This window comes from Arabidopsis lyrata (genome assembly GCF_000004255.2).
Source record: "Arabidopsis lyrata subsp. lyrata unplaced genomic scaffold ARALYscaffold_7, whole genome shotgun sequence".
Lineage (NCBI taxonomy): Eukaryota > Viridiplantae > Streptophyta > Magnoliopsida > Brassicales > Brassicaceae > Arabidopsis > Arabidopsis lyrata.
This window is the reverse complement of record NW_003302549.1, coordinates 10,186,606-10,207,117: the sequence shown is the minus strand read 5'-3', so window position 1 is coordinate 10,207,117 and position 20,512 is coordinate 10,186,606. Positions and strand designations below refer to the sequence as shown.

General features: G+C 36.7%; 4 protein-coding genes across 5 annotated transcripts; 2 read left to right on the top strand and 2 right to left on the bottom strand.

Annotated features, from left to right (window-relative positions):
- Nucleotides 1–794: 794 nt before the first annotated feature.
- Nucleotides 795–4,957, top strand: LOC9304008 (protein NUCLEAR FUSION DEFECTIVE 4). Its single transcript, XM_021018973.1, has 3 exons — nucleotides 795–1,270; nucleotides 3,341–4,272; nucleotides 4,363–4,957. The coding sequence occupies exons 1-3, from the start codon at nucleotides 962–964 to the stop codon at nucleotides 4,838–4,840; spliced, it is 1,719 nt and encodes a 572-aa protein (XP_020874632.1). The 5' UTR covers nucleotides 795–961; the 3' UTR covers nucleotides 4,841–4,957.
- A 1,491-nt stretch (nucleotides 4,958–6,448) lies between these two features.
- Nucleotides 6,449–8,228, bottom strand: LOC9304007. Its single transcript, XM_021020096.1, has one exon. The coding sequence runs from the start codon at nucleotides 8,092–8,094 to the stop codon at nucleotides 6,526–6,528; it is 1,569 nt and encodes a 522-aa protein (XP_020875755.1). The 5' UTR covers nucleotides 8,095–8,228; the 3' UTR covers nucleotides 6,449–6,525.
- Nucleotides 8,229–9,042: 814 nt separating this feature from the next.
- LOC9306058 (inactive disease resistance protein RPS4) lies at nucleotides 9,043–12,013 on the bottom strand. The gene is given in 5 exon segments (XM_021016942.1): nucleotides 9,043–10,351; nucleotides 10,435–10,451; nucleotides 10,535–10,846; nucleotides 10,925–11,432; nucleotides 11,979–12,013. Coding segments are annotated over 5 exon segments (2,136 nt in total). The 3' UTR covers nucleotides 9,043–9,087.
- Nucleotides 11,971–19,761, top strand: LOC9306057 (vacuolar protein sorting-associated protein 54, chloroplastic). 2 transcript variants are annotated; one of them, XR_002330554.1, is made up of 19 exons: nucleotides 11,971–13,058; nucleotides 13,159–13,221; nucleotides 13,311–13,390; nucleotides 14,276–14,396; nucleotides 14,586–14,660; nucleotides 14,840–14,996; nucleotides 15,404–15,492; nucleotides 15,709–15,965; nucleotides 16,086–16,257; nucleotides 16,342–16,425; nucleotides 16,711–17,111; nucleotides 17,308–17,461; nucleotides 17,691–17,772; nucleotides 18,068–18,147; nucleotides 18,295–18,456; nucleotides 18,528–18,595; nucleotides 18,829–18,909; nucleotides 18,983–19,240; nucleotides 19,437–19,761. XR_002330554.1 is itself a non-coding variant. In XM_021018637.1 (18 exons), exons 1-18 carry the CDS (start codon nucleotides 12,225–12,227, stop codon nucleotides 19,128–19,130), a joined length of 3,108 nt encoding a protein of 1,035 aa, XP_020874296.1. In that variant the 5' UTR covers nucleotides 11,971–12,224; the 3' UTR covers nucleotides 19,131–19,397. The 2 variants fall into 2 exon arrangements, 1 of the variants encoding a protein (XP_020874296.1); XM_021018637.1 differs by lacking the exon at nucleotides 19,437–19,761 and having other exon boundaries at nucleotides 18,983–19,397.
- Nucleotides 19,762–20,512: the final 751 nt, after the last annotated feature.

The window sequence follows — 20,512 nt, the reverse complement described above, 5'->3', positions numbered from 1 at the left end:
AGTTTCGTACGTATTAAGGATCATACAATTAATTAACGGGTAATCAGGTAGGATTGACAAAAATCCTAGGCTAAAAAGGTGAAACTATAAAAACAAAGAAAATAGAGAAGGTAAACGTGAATGATGGAGTAATAATGTTTCGTCAAGATCCATCCTTCATTTTATTCTAGTAATTGATCGATATTTAATACAATAATTCCTCACGAATCTCACTCACGACTGCATTTGCATATATATTATTATAAATATATTATTATAAATGTAGAACATATTCGGTGAAAAGTAACAAGCTGTCACCAAAAAACAAAAAAAAAAACAAGCTGTCACCACAAGTTCATTAAATATCTTTTATTTTAAAAACAAATACTAACACTTGCATTAAAAGTACACAAATGGAAACATAAAAACAAATACATACAAGTCCAATTGATTATTTTTATTATTTTTAAATATATTACTAAGACACCATTCAAATAAAAATAAAATAAAAAATACTAACACTTGCAGTAATACTACTACTAAGTAGAGACATTTCCATTAAAGTGTATATATATGCGCATATATATTGGTAATCAATATCACAATCATAATGTGTCCGTAGTAATTATTTCGCTCTCTATTTTAATCATAGTCTTGCTATCTTTAATCATCTCCAAAAGACACCGTTTGTCTGTTTAATTATTAAAACAACCAAAACTTTTAAAAGTTAAAACTAATCATATCTTATTTGAAGAAAATAGATAAATTATCTGTTATAAAAAGAAAATAGAAAGGGTGCCACGTAAATAGAAGAATCCTTTTCTTATTAATTTCCTCAAAAAATAGAGAAAACCAAACGAGAAAAAGCTCACTCACACAAAACACCTCTAATTCTCTCTACCATACAAAAAAAAAAAAAAAACCCACAAAGTCTCTCTCGCTCGGTGATTCGATTTTCAGAACCAACGCCGGCGAAAAGATTATGGCGGGGCAATCACGAAAATGGATGATTCTGGTGGCGACGATATGGATTCAAGCTTTCACCGGGACGAATTTCGATTTCTCAGCTTACTCGTCAGATTTGAAATCGGTTCTAGGGATTTCACAGGTGCAGCTAAACTACCTCGCCGTGGCTTCGGATCTCGGAAAAGTTTTCGGATGGTCGTCGGGGCTAGCACTTATGTATTTCCCGCTTTGGACGGTGCTTTTCGCGGCGGCGTTTATGGGATTCGTCGGTTATGGAGTTCAGTGGCTCGTCATCACTCATTTCATCTCTTTGCCTTATATTATGGTAACGTAACTAACTTTTTCTACCTTTTATTTGCTCTTTTAAATAAATGTTCATAAAAAAAAAGAATGGAAAAAAAAAATCTAGAGATTGGAATAATCCTAATATTGGAGTTGATAACATGGTCGGATATTTTTGTCTTATAATTCAAAAATTAGTTTATTTAAGAATGATTCTTTTTTTTTATAATAAGGATCTGATTCAATTTTATTTCTGTTTGTTTAAGAACAGCTTATATATTAATATATGTTGAAATTGTGAACAAGTGAGACGGAAATAAGATATTGAATCTCAGATTGGGTGCACGTTTGATTGGTAGATTGCTAGTTCAATTTTTTTTTTTTTTTTTTGTCGATGTACTTTCTTATTTATTGGTATATGCATTATTTTTAGAATTTGTCTTCCATTTATTTGGTTGGTGGCAAGTGGCAACAACTTGGAAAAACTACAAAATCTACCACATTTTTTCCCTTCTTTCAACTCATACCACATTTTGATGTAGAGTTACCATTTTGCCCTCCCTTTATCTTCTTTTTTATCTTTCCTCCCTAATTATTTCTCCTCCCTATTTATCTCTCCTCCCTATTTATCTTCTCTACAATATTAGCTCCTCTATTTATCTCTCTCTCCCTCGAAACACGTGCATTTTAACCAAGAAACATTATATCTCCTTAGACTAAACAATTAACTTTCGTTTTTGTCTCCAGATCTTGTCCCCGATTGGAAATTCTCTGTTGCGTCTAGATCTTGTCCCCGATTTCATCATCTTGCTCTATTATCATGAATTCCACATCTTGTCCACCAATTGTTCTCATTTAAGGGTTTCAAATTTTATTTAGATTTTTCACCATCTATTTTGGTCCACAGATTAGTTGAGCATTATTGTATTCACCTACCCTGATTATTGAATTTTTTTTCCTTCTATTGCAAAATAACAAAAAGATCCAGTTGTCCCGAGTACTATTACTCATTCTATTACTCATTCGATATGAACTTGTTCCCGATCTAATTCTATTACTCATTCGATCTGAACTTGTCCCCGATCTAATTCTATTACTCATTCGATCTGAACTTGTTCCCGATCTAATTCTATTACCCATTCGGTCTGAACTTGTCCTCGATCTATATCTATTACCCATTCGATCTGAATTTGTCCCCGATCTAATTCTCTTACTCATTCGATCTGAACTTGTCCCCAATATAACATATTCGATCTGATTATCTTACTCATTCGATCTGAACTTGTCTCCGATCTAATTCTATTACCCATTCCATCTGAATTCGATATGAACTTGTCCCCGATCTAATTCTATTACTCATTCGATATGAACTTGTCCCCGATCTAATTCTATTACCCATTCGATCAGAACTTGTCCTCGATCTAAGTATATCACTCATTCGATCTGAATTTGTCCATGATCTAATTATATTACTCATTAGATCTGAATTTGTCCCTGATATAACATATTATTTAAATAACCGTGCAGCATTTATTGCAGACCTGCTCCTTCTTTGGAAGCGCCAGACAAAACTGTCTCTGTCTCTGACACAGACTCTGTCCTTGACACAGACTATGTCCCAATCAGGGGTATTTTGGTCCAGCATTCCACATGTGCTATTGAAATATGGTAGATTTTGAAAGCTTTTTGAGATTGTGGTAGATTTTGAATGCCAGTTGTTAAAATGTGGTAGATTTTGCAATATTCCCAACAACTTACGAGTTTTGTGTCATGTTTGATGGCTGTTTCGAAAATCTGCAATTACATCTATGATTCTATATTATAAATTATGACGTTAAAAAATTTTTAAAATCCGATATTTTATATAATTCTTATTGTTCGTATAGAAATATTGACAACCACGATTTTCTGAAACGTCATTTTCTAATGAGTAAGTGATAACATAGAATTCTGTTATTAACATAATTTAATAAAGTAAATATACAAATATTGAATGTGAGTTTTTTTTGTTTAGTATTTTTTTTTTGCCTAATCAAGTCAATTATATGAATTTTTTAATAATTTGCCGTTTCTGAAGAAATTTTTTGATTAAGTTTGGCTAGCTTGTGTGCAGGTGTTTCTATGTTGCTTACTTGCTGGTCTAAGTATCTGTTGGTTCAACACAGTCTGTTTTGTACTCTGCATTAGTAACTTCCCTGCAAACAGATCACTTGCTCTTTCCCTCACTGTGAGCTTCAATGGCGTAAGCGCCGCGTTATATACTCTCGCTTATAACGCAATCAATCCAACCTCTCCAGAGCTATACCTTCTTCTAAACGCTCTTATACCGCTCATTGTCTCTTTCACTGCAATCATCCCGATTCTTCGCCAACCGCCTTTTGAGCCTCTTCCACCAGATGGAGTTCGTCGTGACTCTCTCATGTTTCTATTGCTCAACATACTCGCTGCTTTAAACGGTGTTTATCTCCTTCTCTTTGGATCAAACTCAACTGATTTAACCTCTGCTCGTCTCCTCTTTGGTGGTGCTATCGTCCTTTTGATCTTCCCTTTATGTATTCCTGGTTTAGTCATCGCCCGGAATTGGTATAACCGCACAATCCACACCAGTTTCCGTCTAGAAGGTTCTGGTTTCATTCTTGTTGATCCTGATGACCTTGAGTTGCATAAAGGGATGCTTGCACATGAAGCAAATCGTGAAGGCTACCAATTGCTGAATGATGATGTGGTGCAAAACCCGGTTAAGACAGTAGCTGTTGAGGAAGACGATAGTGATGAGTCTTGTTGCAAGAAGCTTATTACAAGAGATCAGCTTGAAGGTTTGGGAATTGAACATTCTTTGTCGCTGCTGTTACGCAGATCAGATTTCTGGTTATACTATATCGCTTATTTCTGCGGTGGAACCATTGGACTTGTGTACAGCAACAACCTCGGACAGATTGCTCAGTCTTTAGGACAAAGCTCAAATACCACAACTCTTGTCACACTTTATTCCGCTTTCTCATTCTTTGGAAGATTGCTTTCTGCAACACCTGATTATATCCGAGCGTAAGTGCATCGATCTTTGATTAGTCGAAAATTGCTTTCTACAACACCGGATGGTTGATTGCGGAGTTTTGAATGTTTTAATTTGTGCAGGAAGGTTTATTTTGCGAGAACAGGGTGGTTAGCAATCGCGCTATTACCAACACCATTTGCGCTTTTCTTGCTTGCATCATCAGGAAATGCATCAGCATTACAAGCAGGAACAGCGCTGATGGGTTTAAGTTCTGGGTTTATATTCGCAGCAGCGGTTTCCATCACATCAGAGCTTTTCGGACCAAACAGTGTTGGAGTTAACCACAATATCTTGATCACAAACATACCGATAGGATCATTGATCTATGGATTCTTGGCAGCATTAGTCTATGACTCACATGGTTTCACCGGGACCAAATCGATGACGGCGGAGTCGGTGGTGTGTATGGGACGAGATTGTTATTACTTGACCTTTGTGTGGTGGGGTTGCTTGTCTCTATTTGGGCTAGGTTCGAGTCTTGTGTTGTTTATTAGAACTAGACGAGCTTATCAACGGTTTGAACAAGCTCGCATAAGTTCAAACGTCATCGACTCTTAAGTTCAAACGTCATCGACTCTTAGAAATTTGCTTCAACCCCAACGGTTTGTGTATATGTAGGATCTAAATTATAACAGACTGATTAATGGAACTTTAGTGGATTTTGGCTGAGGTTGATTTTGTTGTTTTGGATTTTGGTAATTAGTTGAATTAAAACACAAGACTCTGACCCATAATTATATCTTGAAAAAGCAAAGATTACATTATGTATTGATAGTTATGAAATAGAGATTAAACTCTGGAAATATAAAACAGGTAATCCGATAGATTCAGCAGTGAAAGTAACATCATATGATTTGGTTTCAAGATCGTGTGTCGTTAGTGTTCGACTTAACTCACGACCACAAAACGTCAACTTCTTCTTCTTCTTCACATCAAAAAGTGCCAGTGGCGAGTATGTAAGTATTTAAAAATGCGAGTTTGATTTTATTTTAATAAATTCTTTATGAATATTTGAAGTTTTGAACCGTTTTATGATTAGTTATTGTTGCTAATTTCTGTTTTTTTTTTTGTTTTTTTTATCATGTTGTTAATAAAATTAGATCCATCTTATGTAGTTACAATTTTTGTGGTTAAATTTATTTTTGACTTGAAATATCAATTTATACATTTTCATGTATAAATATGATTATTTATATCTAAGATCTTAATATTTTTTCACTATCATGAATGAATACATACAACAACAATATAAGATATTTTGATACAATGATATATAATTATGTTACTTGTGTGGTTTGAAACCTGTCTAACTTGATTATAAACAAAAAAATTTCTTAGTCAATGTACTCTCCTGATCTAGTACTCTAGTACTCTGGCCACATCATGATAGGTTATTAAATACTCGATTGACATAATTTGAACAAGACCTCTAGATTTTTCATATAAAAATAAAAGAAAACAAAAATTAAAGAGTCATTTAAGTCAACACTTTTAAATCTTCTGTCATTGTATATAGCCATATTAAAATAATGGTCGTCTCTTGAATTCTTTGGTATGTCTAACGTCTCAAAGATCCATTATTTAAAAAAATTTGCATGTCAATGTTATCAACTTACCATAAGACACAAAATAAAAAGAGAGAAGGTCATATGATAAGTCGTATATGAACTACAAAACGTAATAATGAGAAAAGATTCAAGGTAAAATTACTAAACTAATAAGAGGTTAGGTAGCAAACAAGTAAACTACAACACAAATAAATTTTTAGTCGTTAGTGACCATTGATAAAAAAAAAAATAGTAAAATAAAAAGAGTAAAATAAAGACGTGCTTGATGTATCAACATAATTTTGTAACTTTTATTTTATTTTGAAGAAATCAGTTAAAAGTAGGATTGATGGGGGATGTAATGCAATGAAGAACTTTTATTTTTTTTCATTTAATTTTGCTAAATTTTTAATTTAAATAATGTAGAATGACACATGTCATTTTTTTGTGATGATGTGGCACTCATATGGAGAGAGTTGACCAACTTTCATATATATATGATTTCATTTTAACTCAAAAGATAAATATCGTTTTTCAAAGAAGAAGATAAATCTTATTTTGTTGGAATTGGAAAACAAAATCTAAAAGACTAGATATTTGTGTAACTTTAGATATGTAATTGACTACTTTGCTTATTTGGCTATGACTCACTTTTCGAAGAAAAATTAAAATGTTGAGTAAATTACTAATTACTAATTAGTGGTAGATACAAAATTTCTGATCGTTAATACAAAGAAAAAGCCTCTCATAAGCCAAAGCCATCTTACTAGCCGTAAACATCTCCGCCGCATACTCTTTACACTTCCTCCCTCTCTCCGCCAATCTCTCTGTTCCTTCCGCCACCGCAACCTCCATAACCGCCGTCAAAGCTTCCACATTCGGCGCAAACATAAACCCAAACTCATCATTCACCACTATACTCCTCTTTATGCTTGCGTACCTCGACGCCATCACTGGTTTACCACTCAACATCGCTTCCATTAACGTTAAATCAAGACCTTGTGGTCTAAGCGTCGGATTTACGAACAAATCGATCCCGTTGTAGAAACCCTTGAGCTCATGTGGGTTTAGAGATCCCAAAATGGAAACTTTTTCGCCTAATTCCTTGTAACGTTGCTCCCATGGCCCTGATCCAGCTACTACTAGGTAAACATTAGAATGTGTTTCGATTAGTTTCGCAAAAGCTTCGAAGAGTAATGGATGTCCTTTGTCTTTAACCAATCTCCCAGCAGCTCCTAAAACAATCGCTGATGAGTTTTCTGGTAACCCTAATTTTGACCTAAACAGAGAACGTAGCTTCTTGTCTGATGTGAATCCGTTTTCGTCGACTCCATTAAGAATCACGTGAACCCTTTTCTCAGGGATTTGGTAAACGTCTCTTAGCATTTCTCCGCAGCTATCGCTGATTGCGATGTGGTGAGCGTAGTTGTGGAAGAATCTGATTTCGTCGAGTATCTTGGGAAGCACGGCACCGTATAGACTTGCATTGAAGCCCTGTGATCTTGGTTCGTCTGGTTTCCGAATCAGGTCTTGGTAAATGCTTGATTGTAAGCTCTCTAACGCAATGCCATGCCAGGATACGGCGAGGTTTGGAACCTCCCTGGCGATCCAGTGAGGTAAAGCCACGCTTTCGGAGTGAACCGCGTCGAAAGGTTCTCTCTTGTTTTCTTCTTGGTAAAGCTCCCATGCTTTGTTATACCGCCATTTTCCGGGCTCAGCGTCGCCGTGAGAATGGATTATAGGGTATAGGATTTGGTCGGAAACAGGGGGGATTTTGTTGGTTTCAGGGGATTGGTCTAAAGGAGAGGTGAAAACGTGGACACGGTGTCCACGGCGAGCTAAAGCAGTGTAGAGAGTGAAAGCATGGCGTTCCATGCCACCGGGATTGGGCCCAGTGGGCCATTTCCGGGAGAAAACAGCGAGTTTTAGGGTTTTTGGAGGAGGGTTGGTTAAGGAGAAATCAAGACGGTTCCAAGCAAATTGGGCGGTTTGGAGGTCGCCAGACCACGGTGGCTGGTTTGTGTCAGAGGAGGAGGAGACTGCGGCCGTGGAGGAAGAGCAAGAGGAGGTGCGGAGGAGGAAGAGAGCCGGTATGGTAAAGAGGACGGTGAAGAAGAGGAAAGTACAAAGACTAAAATGAGAATTAGGTTTCTTGATTTTGGTTTGTGAAGCCATTGTTTTTTCTTTCTTCTTCACAATGTGTTGTTGTGTTGATTCCGCTTGTTCAATTAAAGGATTCACAAAGAGTAAAGTGTCATTTTTCATCTTGGAGGATTTTAGTTATAAACTTCCAATATAAGTAAAATGATAAAGTGGAAACGATCTAATATTAAAGTTGTTTTCATTACTTTAAAAGTTTTATTCAGTGGGTTTGGTAACGTCAAAAAATGACCAAGAAAGAAACGTGAGGCTTCAATTAATCTTGTGGGGTTACTTTGGTTGTATATATGGGAAATTATTCATGTGACTTGTTGCGTGACTGTTTAACACATTATGTGAACACTCCTAATTCTCATGAAACTTTTTTAAAATAGTAAATTTAGGTCAATGGTCTAAAACATTGGTAAGGTTTGAAGCAAAATAGTATACTATCGTTTAGTGTGTTTGGCGTCCACTTTTGACTTTTGATTGTGTGATATTCATTCTTTTAGTGCGGGATTTTTGGTATTTTACAACTTAAGCATTTGACTTCTCTAACTTTTTTGGCTATACTTATTCTTATTATTTAGAAGACGTAAACCAAATCACTCAAAGGCATGAAATAGGATACTTTTTTTTGTTTAATATCAACGCTTGTGGATAAAGTAACATATGCGAGGTGGCATATGAACTGGTAATGCAATGTACTGGAACTTTACTTCAAGTCTCAAAGAATCTTATTAATTATTGTGCAGAGAGATATCGCAATAAGTTTGCATTGGAATCTTACTTCAAGTCTCAATGAATCTTATTACAAGTCAAACTTAAGCTTTTACATTTAAGAATACCAAAAAAATACCTAAAAAGATGTGATTCTGAGTTTGTTGTGTGACAGTAGAGGAAACTGTTTCAACCTTTGTAGAAGATATTTGTTTGTGAGACAGAGATCCAAATATATCTTCTTGAAAATTGCTTAAGAGTAGCCAATTCACTTGGAAACTTGAGAAACTCTATAAATACTGTTTCTGCAATTCACGTAAGAGATGGAATCAAGAGTAAGATAGATTCGACCTCTGTTTAGAAGCCAAACCTTGATTGAAATCAGCTTTCTGAAACTAGTTATTTCCAGAGATGAGGCTGTGTTGGCTACACGTAACTAAAAACAGAAGTTACAGAACACTCATGATCAGGATAAGAGATATCATCCTTCTTTCTTTTTCTGTTCAGTAGCTCTTCCTCTTGTAAACATAAACGGGCTCTCTTGGACATAGCAGCTTCATCCAATGCGGTTTCATTTAGTTCTGTTTCTTTTCTAGATACCGCTTTCTCGAGGTTATTCTCCTGTAATCCCTGCAATCTATAATCATTCTCATCCGGTGCATATAAATAGCTCATCCCACATTTCACTACCTCACAGAAATCTGGCTTTCTTTTGGCTTTTCCATCAGTATTAAAGAATTTGAATGAGGCGGTGGTGTTACAACATCTATTGAGTTCATGGCTTTTCTTGGCATAGAAACAGTTGTTGTAACTGATGAACACATGATCAGAGGTAAGTCGTCTTGGTTCTTCGAGGCTTGATGATGCAGATGACTCGGTCCATCCTCCAAGATTACAAGTAAAGCTGATGGAATTACCATCTTCGTTTCTAAACTTGCACTTGCATATTACCGAGAAACGGCTGGTTCTATCTTCATAGTCCTTGAAAGAGACAACAATGCAGAGAGAAAGGCCAATGAATTTATCGTCACACCAGTGTGGAGGCAGGTGGGTTTCCATTGAAGATCCCATTCTTTGATGGCGGAACCATAATGGCAAGTCGTTTCCTGGAAAACTTACAGCAGCTAAAGGTCCCAAAACTAGTTCCTGAAAATGATAAAACCGAAGATATTGGACCTTATGATTACGTTGAAGATATCCATTCGCCAGTATTTGACTCTTCAGTTGAGTATGAGCCACAATATTTTCTTGTGCATCTCGGTTTAGCTTGAAGCAATCCGTGAATACGAAAGTAGAATGTGTCTTTTCAGCTATCACAAGAAGCGTCATGGGTTTTGCTACTGTTTCGAGTGAGATACAGCCATGAGCATCCAAGTACTGCAGACGCATCAACCTGCAGCAATTCTTTAGATTTAACACAGCAAGGTTTCTGAGACTCTCTATGGATTCAGGAACTCTTTTTACTGATGTGCCATCCAAATACAGAGATTCTATGTTTTCTGAAATAGTTGGGAATTTCTTGAGTTTTGAACAGCCACTGAGGACAAGAACCTTCAAAAATTTCAGATTAATGCTCTTTGGAAGACGCTTGAGGTTTATGCAATCTCTGAGATTCAGAGAAACAAGGCTGTCCATTTGCTGGATTGATGAAAACTTGGCTAAACTTGTACAACATTCAAGATTTAACGAGCTTCTAACAAGCCAGATAGATTCAGCAAGTCTTTCGAATAACTGAGATCAACCCACCTTAACTCTCCTGTGTTCTGCAAGATCAATAATTTTATAATCACATACTTAATCACACTAAAATCTGATAGAATGGGAGACTTTACTGCAAAGGTTGTACCTTCTCATACTCCCATAGTTGCTTAATGCTGCTATAACGCAGACTAAGATCAATGAGTTTCTTCGGGTTGAAGTTCAATGGAAGATACTCCAAAGGGTACCCTTGCCAGTGGAGATACACCAGCTCATCTGGAAAGCAATCAAGCCCACCCGGGAAACGAAATCTACAATCATTTTTACACCACTTGGAACAATGAGAATTGTAGAATTTCAGGAATTTGAGACTCAACATCCCCGTGAAAATATCAGCACTTAGCTTCATGCTTTCTACATTAGACATATCCAAGAAGATGTCCCTAATTTTTGCAGTCCCCTGGATAAGAAAAAAGTTAATTAAAAACTATAGTAGAAGAATCACATTCGTAAGAACAAATGTGACATTCAGACTCACCGTTTTATGTTTAAAAACGCGGCAAATTTCCTCTTGGTCCCATAACCGACCGCGCTTACCTGCCTCTTTGATGGATGATTCATAACCAATTTCCTTCTCCATCGTAAGCAGTAAGTCATGCATCTCAAGCCGGTTATCCGAAACGGTTACTAAGCATTTGTCAATAAGGTCATTTATCACATTAGAAGCATCAATATGGTAAGTGCTCAGAATCCTCGAAACCAAATCCAACTTTTCTGATCTGAAGAAGCAAGCAACATCCAGAAATATGCTCTTCTCTTCCAGGCATAGTTCCTCATAACTCATATGCAGAACTTCTTGAACCTTTCCATCTGGCCTTCTCTGCGGTCTCTCCAATTTCCTAATCCAATATAACTTGTCTCTTTGACAAAGATCAGAACCTAACAACTTGAGAGCAAATGGATGCCCTTTAGAATAATCCACAAACTTGTTTGATAGATCCATGAGTTCTGCAGTGGGACAGAGATTACTAGAAAATGCTTGATAACTGAAAATGTTTGAACCATGTCAATAATACGTGTAAATGTTTGATAACTGAAAATATGTTCTTGATTCGTTTTTAATTAACTCCAGTTCTAACACTTTAAACCGTAATGGGCAGGCTCGTTGGAGAGGCTATCAGGCCAGAAAGAACTACCGGGATTTTATTGTCAATGGGGATATTAGAGTAAGGTGGAAGCATCATAGAGATAATTAATATCTGGTAGAGACGAGACCATTGATACAGAGCCAGAAAATAGAGTAAAGCTTTTATCACAACAAGAGCTGTGTAATGCTTTGATGATTAGTAATGAAATTTTTGATCGCAGGAAAAATTAGTGATGCGATTATTTAAGTGGCGATTAGTCGCGCGACTGCCAAACGAACAATATCCCGCAATTTTAAAATCGCGGTTGCAGTCGCTGTCGATTATGAAACGAACATGATTTAGTAGTAATACCTGTAGTATTTAGTAACCCCATCAAACTTTTATCCTTTTTATTAGATGACGTGGATACCTAATCAACCGTCGATTAAATCTCTGCAGTGAAACCACGCACTGATCACACCATCTCCCTCTCGAACCATCGAGTCTCGACCCAGAGAGGGCTTTCCTCAGTGAGTCCTCCGTTCTTCGATTCTCTTCCAGATCCAAAGTCTCACCAAACTTTCTCACAACACACACAATTTGATTCGATCCACACTCTTCAAATCCCCAAAGATCCCTCCGATTTCAAAATTCGATTGTGAAATTTCTCCACAGCTTTTTGGTTCATGATTTTGATTTCGTGAAGGTCTTATGGATTCACACCCTTCCCAAATGGGAAGGTCCATTACCAATTCGAACCGATCGAGCTTAGATCTTGGTCGTCCTTCTTCGTCTTCGTCTTCTTCTCCTTCACCGTTAACCAAATCGATCTCCGATGCAAGTAGTCAAAGTCTCTCTTCGATCCTTAACAATCCACATGGAGGTAAGTCTGGTGTTTATGGTTCCGATGCTTCTTGGGTTGGTTGGTGGTCTTCGTCTACGTTTGTAGCTCCGTCTGAGTTCGCGCCTGTTGCTTCAACGAAGCTACCGGGTTCGGAGCTTACCAGATCCGACTTCCATGGCTACGTTTCTTCGATCTCTGAGTCTCATGGTAGGTTTGAGGATATTAGGAAGCATACGAGGGAAGAGAGCTCTGGGTTTGATCAGGAGAGCCATGTATCGGGTTTAGCTGCGTGTTTGCGTGAGGTTCCTTCGCTTTACTTTAAGGAGGATTTTGCTCTTGAGGACGGAGCTACATTTCGTTCTGCTTGCCCTTTCTCGAGCTTGAATGAGAATCTAGCGCTTCAAGAGAAGTTGTCACAGTATCTTGATGTGGTGGAGCTGCATCTTGTGAAGGAGATATCTGTTAGGTCCGATTCGTTCTTTGAGGCTCAGGGGCAGTTACAGGATTTGAATGTGAAGATTGTTGAGGGTTGTAGTAGGATTCGTGAGTTGAAAGAGACTATTCGGCTCTTGGACAGGAATTTGGTAGATTCAGCTCGACAGATTCAAGAGCTGAGCTCAACTAGGATTAATATGTTGGAGCTGCAACGTAAATTGAGACTTATTTTGTATGTTAACCAAGCTCTCTCTGCACTCAAATTGGTAATTTTTTCTTACTGATTCGCTTAGAGTAGTGTCAAGTTAGCTACTTTTGTGTTTTTCCTATCTTTTCTTGATGGAAGTTTGATTCTTTATTGTTCAGCTTGTTGCGTCCGCAGATTGTGCTGGAGCTTTGGATATAACTGACGATCTCCAAAACTTGTTGGTAAGTTTATTTGCGATTGATGTTGGATACTTTTAGACGATTAGGGGGCTCTTTCTTATGAAGGTAAAATGGGTTTCTATCTTTTTTAGGCTGGGGATGAGCTAACTGGTCTATACTGCTTCCGCCATCTTCGGGATCATGTTACTAGTTCCATAGATTCCATAAACAGGTGTGTCTCTTTTCAGGCTATGATAACTGACTAAAATAGGCTGTATTTAGTCTGTCTGTAATGCTCTTTTAGGATGGATTGATTGGGAACACAAGGAGACTTAGTCGGATTATAACTGTGCCAATTACCTTACCAAAGAAACCAACTAATCCTGAATCCAAGTTTTTAGAGAAGTGGTGAAAATGTGATTTATTGACTATGTTTTGAGTTTCGCTGTTGAGCCTCTTGAAATTTCTGAGATAGTGAAGGCAGTCGATATTTGAAAAATGTTTGCAGGGTTTTGCAGCTCTGGTTTTTTCCCCTTCTATAACATCCTTTTACTGCTCTGGTTTATATATAGCAGATAGTTGCTCTATAATTTGCGTAGGTCACTGTTTCTTTGTGAATCAATCCTTTCATGTTTCTCGTGCTTGGGACGTTTGTTGAGATGTTAAGCTTTATAACTGCCAACTGCGGTGGCCGTCTGGTGACTATGCATGCATCCAGGCTTGTAGTATCCTATTAGTTTCAATCATAACTTCTGAACTCTAAAACTTGCCCCTCAAGTTGTGTCTTTCTTGCGGTAATGCCTTGCTGGCTGAATTCCCCTTATTATGATAAATCCTGGTTTGCATTGAAATGTACTATGTTCGTCTTTGCTTGGATACTTCATTCATACTTTGTTACCTCCAAAAGGTGTTAAAACAGTATACAACCTGTAGGCATTTGTATCAATTAAATGTTTAGTATATTGATTTTTTTTGGTAGTGCTGTCCCGTGAAGATTTAGTATAATATAAGTTCACTCTCTATATGTAGTTATCTACCAGTCCTGTTTTCTCTGTTATTTTAATTTATTTGTTTATATGGTCTAGTGTCTGATGGTTCAATGATTTTTTCTTTGTAGTATTCTCACATCAGAATTCATGCGTATCTCCATACATGATACTGGGGAGATAGATGTACTGATTTTATCTGCAGCAAAAATACGGGGATCCATTTCATCTAACGGGAAGACCGGTGAAGAAGTAAGTCTCATCCGATACAAATGCATATATTTTAATGAATATGGGCGCTTATTTTTGTACTATGTGGAGCTCTATTGTTGGTGTAAAACTGAATAGAAGATCCTAAACTGTGAGAAGTGGTAGACTATCAGAAAAAAAACTGGAACAACGACTAGCATGACTCTGAATATTGGGCTTACACCTTTTCAGGTTAAGCTAGAGGAAGAGGATACCTCTACCTTATGTGATCGGCTTCTTCCTCTAGTTATTGGATTGCTAAGAACGGTGAGTGACCGAACCTGATTATTTTTCTAACATATGCTACCACTGAAGTTGACAATGCTTTCTTGTTGTAATTTCTTCGTTTATGCCATTCCTGGTCTTTATTGTTGGTTTATAGTGCTCATTAAGTGTTTAGTCTGAATTCAGTTTTTCATGTGTTGTTCTTTGAACTGTTTTCATAGGCAAAGTTCCCTTCAGTTTTGAGGATGTATCGTGATACACTCACATCCGAAATGAAAAATGCAATCAAGAAAGCAGTAGCTGAGCTGCTTCCCATTCTTGTTGCAAGATCGCTCGAATCTGATTTTTCACATGGGGAGCGCTCTGTAGATGTTGATGGTGAGATTTTAATTGTTATTACTATGTATACAGATTGTCATGCGACTTAGTTTGTGCTTGAGAACATAGTTGAACATAAGTTTGTATTTGAAAAGTGTAAAATTTCTCTAATACACATTCTCATCAAGTTCAACCCCGTAGGACCAACAGTATTGGATTCTCGTTTTAGCAAATGCTTTTATCAATATTACTGGATATTCCCATTTACTTGTTTTCTTTTTTAATCTCTTATTTGATCTGAGACCCGACTTGGAAGTAATTTACATGGAAATTGGTCAACTGATGAAGAATGTTGGCTGAAAACTTATTTTTAAGGATTAAATAGAATTTTATTATCCTTCTCTTCGGATAATATATTCTACTTCGGTGCTCTCCAGAAACTATGCTTATTCCTAGTGCATATACAGGTGGTGGCTTATCTCTCGCGAGCAAGTTGAGGACTCTGTCATCTGAGGCATTTGTTAATCTCTTAACTGCTATATTTAAGATTGTTCAGGTAATATATGCATCAATTATGGAACTTTTAGTTATTTAAACAAGCACTATAGGAAGTTATACATATATATTTTGCTTATGTTAAACCTCTGGCAGCCTTTTTATATTTGTTTTGATACATCTACCATATAATAGAGGTTTGGAAATTTTCACTCTCCGAAGCAGTTAGATGTTTGAATAAGATGTAATATGATTTCATTTCATTTAGTGAATGCAGGCACATCTAGTCCGGGCTTCGGAAGTGAAAAAAGCAATTGAATGGATTCTCTGCAATATCGATGGACATTATGCCGCTGATTCAGTTGCAGCTGCAATTGCTGTTGGTGCTGTAGCGGCCGAAACAGCTCAGGAAACAGGTTTCCAAGGTGGATCATTAATGTCTTCTCCATTGGGTAAGGCTACCTCAAAGGCCCCTCCATTGCAGGGAAAATTGAGTGACGCATCAAGCTTGATGAACATGTCGAGAAACTTCAGGTTTCTTAGTTGCTTTTTTTTTTTTTTTTAATGCATTTTCCAAATTCTCGCAGTTGTCTGTGACACAGGCTCTTGTTCTATGCTAGGAACTAAATTAGGCATTTTTCTGATTTATATTAGGGCCGATGTCTTGAGAGAAAACACTGAAGCTGTCTTTGCCGCTTGTGAGGTTACTCATGGTAGGTGGGCAAAGCTACTAGGAGTTCGCTCTCTTCTTCATCCAAAATTGAAATTGCCGGAGTTCATGAGCATTTATGATCTGACCCAAGAATTTATAACCGCTACGGAGAAGGTATTTGTTCTAAACTTTTCTTCATAAAAGAGATAAGAAATTGCATTGCTTATTCTTGGTTGACATTTGTACTGAATTTAACAGATTGGTGGAAGGTTGGGATCTAGTATTCGTGGGACGCTGCAATCACAAGCCAAAGCCTTTGTTGATTCCCAGCATGAAGCTCGGGTTAGTCTCTGTATAGAATTATGGATACGTTTAAAAGTTTTACAGCAAGCACATCTCCACTTTTGTTTAGTTTCAAAAAAAGAAAAGTGGCCAAAAAGTTATACCAAGAGCAATAAGCCCAAGCCATCTGATCTGTACTTTCTCTAGCAGAAAGGTTAAACTTACTTTATGTAACCAAGTAGTGTTGAACTATATTGACTTCATCCCACATTCTGTTATTTTTTATCATCTAACTTCTTTCATTAACAAGAGTTCTGGTTGTTATTCTAATTTGTTTTGCTGTAGATGACAAAACTAAAAGCTGTGCTTGATCAAGAAACATGGGATGAGATAGATGTTCCTGAAGAATTCCAATCCATAATCAGTTCTCTTTTTGCATCCCAACAGTTGATTTCTGGGAAAGTTGATGATGCTGATCTTAAAACATATCACAGTAATCGGCTCCCTCTCAATGGGTCTCTCACTTCTGGAACTGGGGATCAAAATACTGAATTACGAAATCAAAAATCTGAATCTAGTGAAGGTCCTGCAGTTAGTGATGCACAAGTGAAATCCACAGTCTCACCTGAGTCTCTTGAAAGAAGCAAGGCTGGTGTATCTTCAGTTACGAATAATCAAAGTAATCAGAAGGCCCACGGAAAATCTAACCTTTTCTATCAAGGAGTTGGTTACCACATGGTAAACTGGTTAGTTTTCTTGTTATGCATTTTAATATTGTTGATCGATGACTATTGTTATATTTTCTCTGTCTTGCATGCCTAGATGGGCAGTCTTCCCTCAATATATATGTACTGTTTCCTAGGTTTAGATTGCATAACGTTTGGCTGCTATCCAGGCTGGAAATTTTTAGTTATACTGATGCAATTTCTTTTATGTCTGCAGTGGGTTAATATTGCTCAAGATGTTGTCAGAATACATTGATATGAACAATTCTTTGCCAGCTCTGTCCTCGGAAATTGTTCGTCGTGTTGTTGAAGTGTTGAGATTTTTCAACACTCGGACATGTCAACTTGTTCTGGGTGCTGGTGCTATGCAGGTATACTATGCTTTACATGAAAAAAATTTGTACTTTTCATTGCTGATTAGCTGTATTGAGTTTTCTAACCAATAACCTGTGATCCATATCCTAACCCGATGTATCACCTTACGTACTTGTCTTTTGGAATTTAATTTTTTGACACAAAAGAAATATGATTTCTATTTACTCAAAAGAGATGTAAACTGCATTAATATTGACCTTTTGAGTGGCCATATTCATGCTATAGGTATCTGGTTTGAAGTCCATAAAGGCGAAACACTTGGCGCTTGCAAGTCAAGTAATTGACTTCACTTACACTATTATTCCTGGTAGGCGATAACTATTTTTCTTTTTCTAACTGTTGCAGTTATAATGTGTTCGAATGGATTAATGTCTTGACATCATTTGATTCTCCTCTGTAGAAGTGTTTTACTTTGTGCTATCCAAGCATTTGCTTACTCATTTTTTGTCCAAAATATGAGTTTGATGGTTATTTTGTTGTTGGGTTTTTTTGAATCATCCCTAGCTCCTTTTTTGTTTTAATAAAATCCCTAGCTCATTTTCCATGTAAGCTGGGTTCCTGCATAACAGTTGTTTTTTTTTCTTTTTCTTTTGTGGTCCAAGAAACCAGAAGAATTCTGTTTTCAAAAGTACCTGAGACGAGAAAGCCTCTGTTGTCAGTAGAGATGGATAAAGTTGCTCAGGTATGTTTCTTCTGGCTTTTGTGACTTTACTCTTACAGGTCTTAAGGTTTAGAAAATAGTTGGAAAAAAGTTCACACCAGGTGGTCATCTCTTGTTTGAGGTTTTAATATCCGTTTCCATTAACTTCGATTTCTTGACAATTCTCAGGATTATAGAATTCATCGAGATGAAATATACACAAAACTGGTTCAGATTATGAGAGAAAGACTATTGGCGCATCTTCATGGTTTGCCCAAAGTTGTTGAGGGCTGGAACAGACCTCCAGACACCAATAAACAAACTAAAGAGTTTGCATGGCCACTCACAAGGGTGATTTATTCTCGTTCACTAATCTTTGTAAAGATAATAGTAGATGTTCTAATGTGCATTTAATTTAACAGGAAGTTGGATACCTTCACCGTGTGTTGTCTGAGACATTGCATGAAGCCGATGTTCAAGCAATCTTCAGGTGAGCATATATGCAGCTTTCATAGGAAAGACATCTTGGGCTGCATGAATTTGTTATTTGCAGTAGAAATGACGACTTATTGTAGTTGTAGGACAGTACTCGTCTTTAGCTTTCTGGTATAGCACAACAAATTATTGTTGTTTTCTTGTAAATTTTAAAAGGCAGGAATTGTTTTTCGGGTTCTGAAGTCACTTAGGTTACCTAATTTATATACATTTTTATGATTCTTGTAGGCAAGTGATTTCAGTTATCCACACACAAACCTCTCAAACGCTTACAAACTTGGAGATAAGCTCTCCAGAGGCAAAGAAAAGGTAACTCTATATCCTTTAAAAAAAAAAGAGCCAACTTAGCTTTTGTAATAAACATTTGTCTCGTCTTAAACAGGCTGAAGCTTCATGTTGAGCTAATCCTCAAATGTATCCGGTCGTTACCATCCGACAATGCCAATCAATCAGGCATCCCAAACTGGGGACAACTAGATGAATACTTTGAACAACACTTTAAAGAAGAAGAAGCAGGCGAAGCTGAGTGATGAAGTCTTCATTGTACAGCAATTTGTTTCTTCTCACATCCTTTTATAAAGTCAAAATTCAGAGTTTGGGTATGAGGATGGACTACTCCGCCCTGTAGATTAACTTACAGGTAGCAAATTCTTTCTCTCTGCCACCATTAAGGCATTTACTGATCAAATACAAATATATGAATTGTAATTGGTCTCATCGGGTTACATCTCATTTGCGGAAAGCGGACCATGTAGCATCTTGAAAAGCAATAACAACATGTTCAGCTACTGTAAAAATTTAAAGAGAATTCTGATGGTTGGACCTTCAAATTGCAGGCATATTACAGTTCTTGGCTCGAATGAACATTATATCAAACTATGGTTGTACCAAAAGTTCCGAAGCAAATCGTATCTCTATAAAAGTAACTTTCTCTTCTTTTTTTTAGTTTGGATTTTCTCATTTACATCACTTGTTGCTTCTCTTTTTTTTTTTTTTTCCTTATTTTTCTTTTGTGAAATGTAAGAGCTACGAGTGATTGGATAGGGAAGTTTTTGAAAGAGGTAAGCAGTAGATTTAGAAGTATATATTCTTCTCAGAGGGAGAAAATCTTTAGTATGCCTACTACTTCTTAGCATTATTATATTCAATTTTATTTTTATTTTTATTTTTAGTAAATGAGGATTTCAAGTCTGTTATACGAGGGATTTCACATTTGTGTGAAAATGAGTTTTCTCTCATCATTTGGCAAAGTCATGTGGGCTTCTCATAAAATAGCTAATTGGACTAAATCAGATCAAAATGTGCTTATACACAGTTGTTCTGTTCAGTTTCATTTTTTTTTACCAGTTCAGTTACGTTTTTTCTTTTATAGTTTGTCTTATTATAACTGATTAAAAAAAAAAGTTATGGAGAAAAAACAGAATAAGAAAGAGAAAAAAATCATAAATCTCAACTTTTTCACAAAAAATTTCTGAAAATTATGTGGTAAGAAAGATCTGAAAAACCTCCCATTCATCTTCATTTGAGAGTAGTTGACAAAAAAAAAATCTTTGTTTGAGAGTTTTTAAGTTGAGTAGCAACTGATTTTATATCTCCGGCGACGAGCAAAAATCAACCAAAATTTCCGGAGAATAAGATTTCAGAGTTGAGAAGTCCGCCAAGAAGAGGAATTTTGTATCTCAGAATCTCGGATTTTCGTCTACCCGACCCAAATCCCGGTAAAAGAGTATATTTGGTGAGGCGAAATTGAAGGCGAAATTGGAGACAAATATCGAATCTCTAATTTGTAGGTCTTGAATATCGTTGGCGAGCAAAAGCAAAAAATATGGTTACAGAAAAGATACTCAAGTTGAAGATGACTGCAAAATTACAATCATGTCTTTATTAAATTTTTTTTTTTGTACGTGTACGC

What these genes read in the sequence shown, in the direction of transcription:
- LOC9304007 (XM_021020096.1), bottom strand. Translation starts at nt 8,094, where the DNA reads ATGAAAAATGACACTTTACTCTTTGTGAATCCTTTAATTGAACAAGCG.
- LOC9306057 (XM_021018637.1), top strand. Translation starts at nt 12,225, where the DNA reads ATGGATTCACACCCTTCCCAAATGGGAAGGTCCATTACCAATTCGAAC. An exon ending in CTATATTTAAGATTGTTCAG is followed by an intron (nt 15,493 to 15,708) that starts GTAATATATGCA and finishes TAGTGAATGCAG; the next exon opens with GCACATCTAGTCCGGGCTTC. An exon ending in TGGGTGCTGGTGCTATGCAG is followed by an intron (nt 17,462 to 17,690) that starts GTATACTATGCT and finishes TTCATGCTATAG; the next exon opens with GTATCTGGTTTGAAGTCCAT.
- LOC9304008 (XM_021018973.1), top strand. Translation starts at nt 962, where the DNA reads ATGGCGGGGCAATCACGAAAATGGATGATTCTGGTGGCGACGATATGG. An exon ending in TCTCTTTGCCTTATATTATG is followed by an intron (nt 1,271 to 3,340) that starts GTAACGTAACTA and finishes GCTTGTGTGCAG; the next exon opens with GTGTTTCTATGTTGCTTACT. An exon ending in ACACCTGATTATATCCGAGC is followed by an intron (nt 4,273 to 4,362) that starts GTAAGTGCATCG and finishes TAATTTGTGCAG; the next exon opens with GAAGGTTTATTTTGCGAGAA.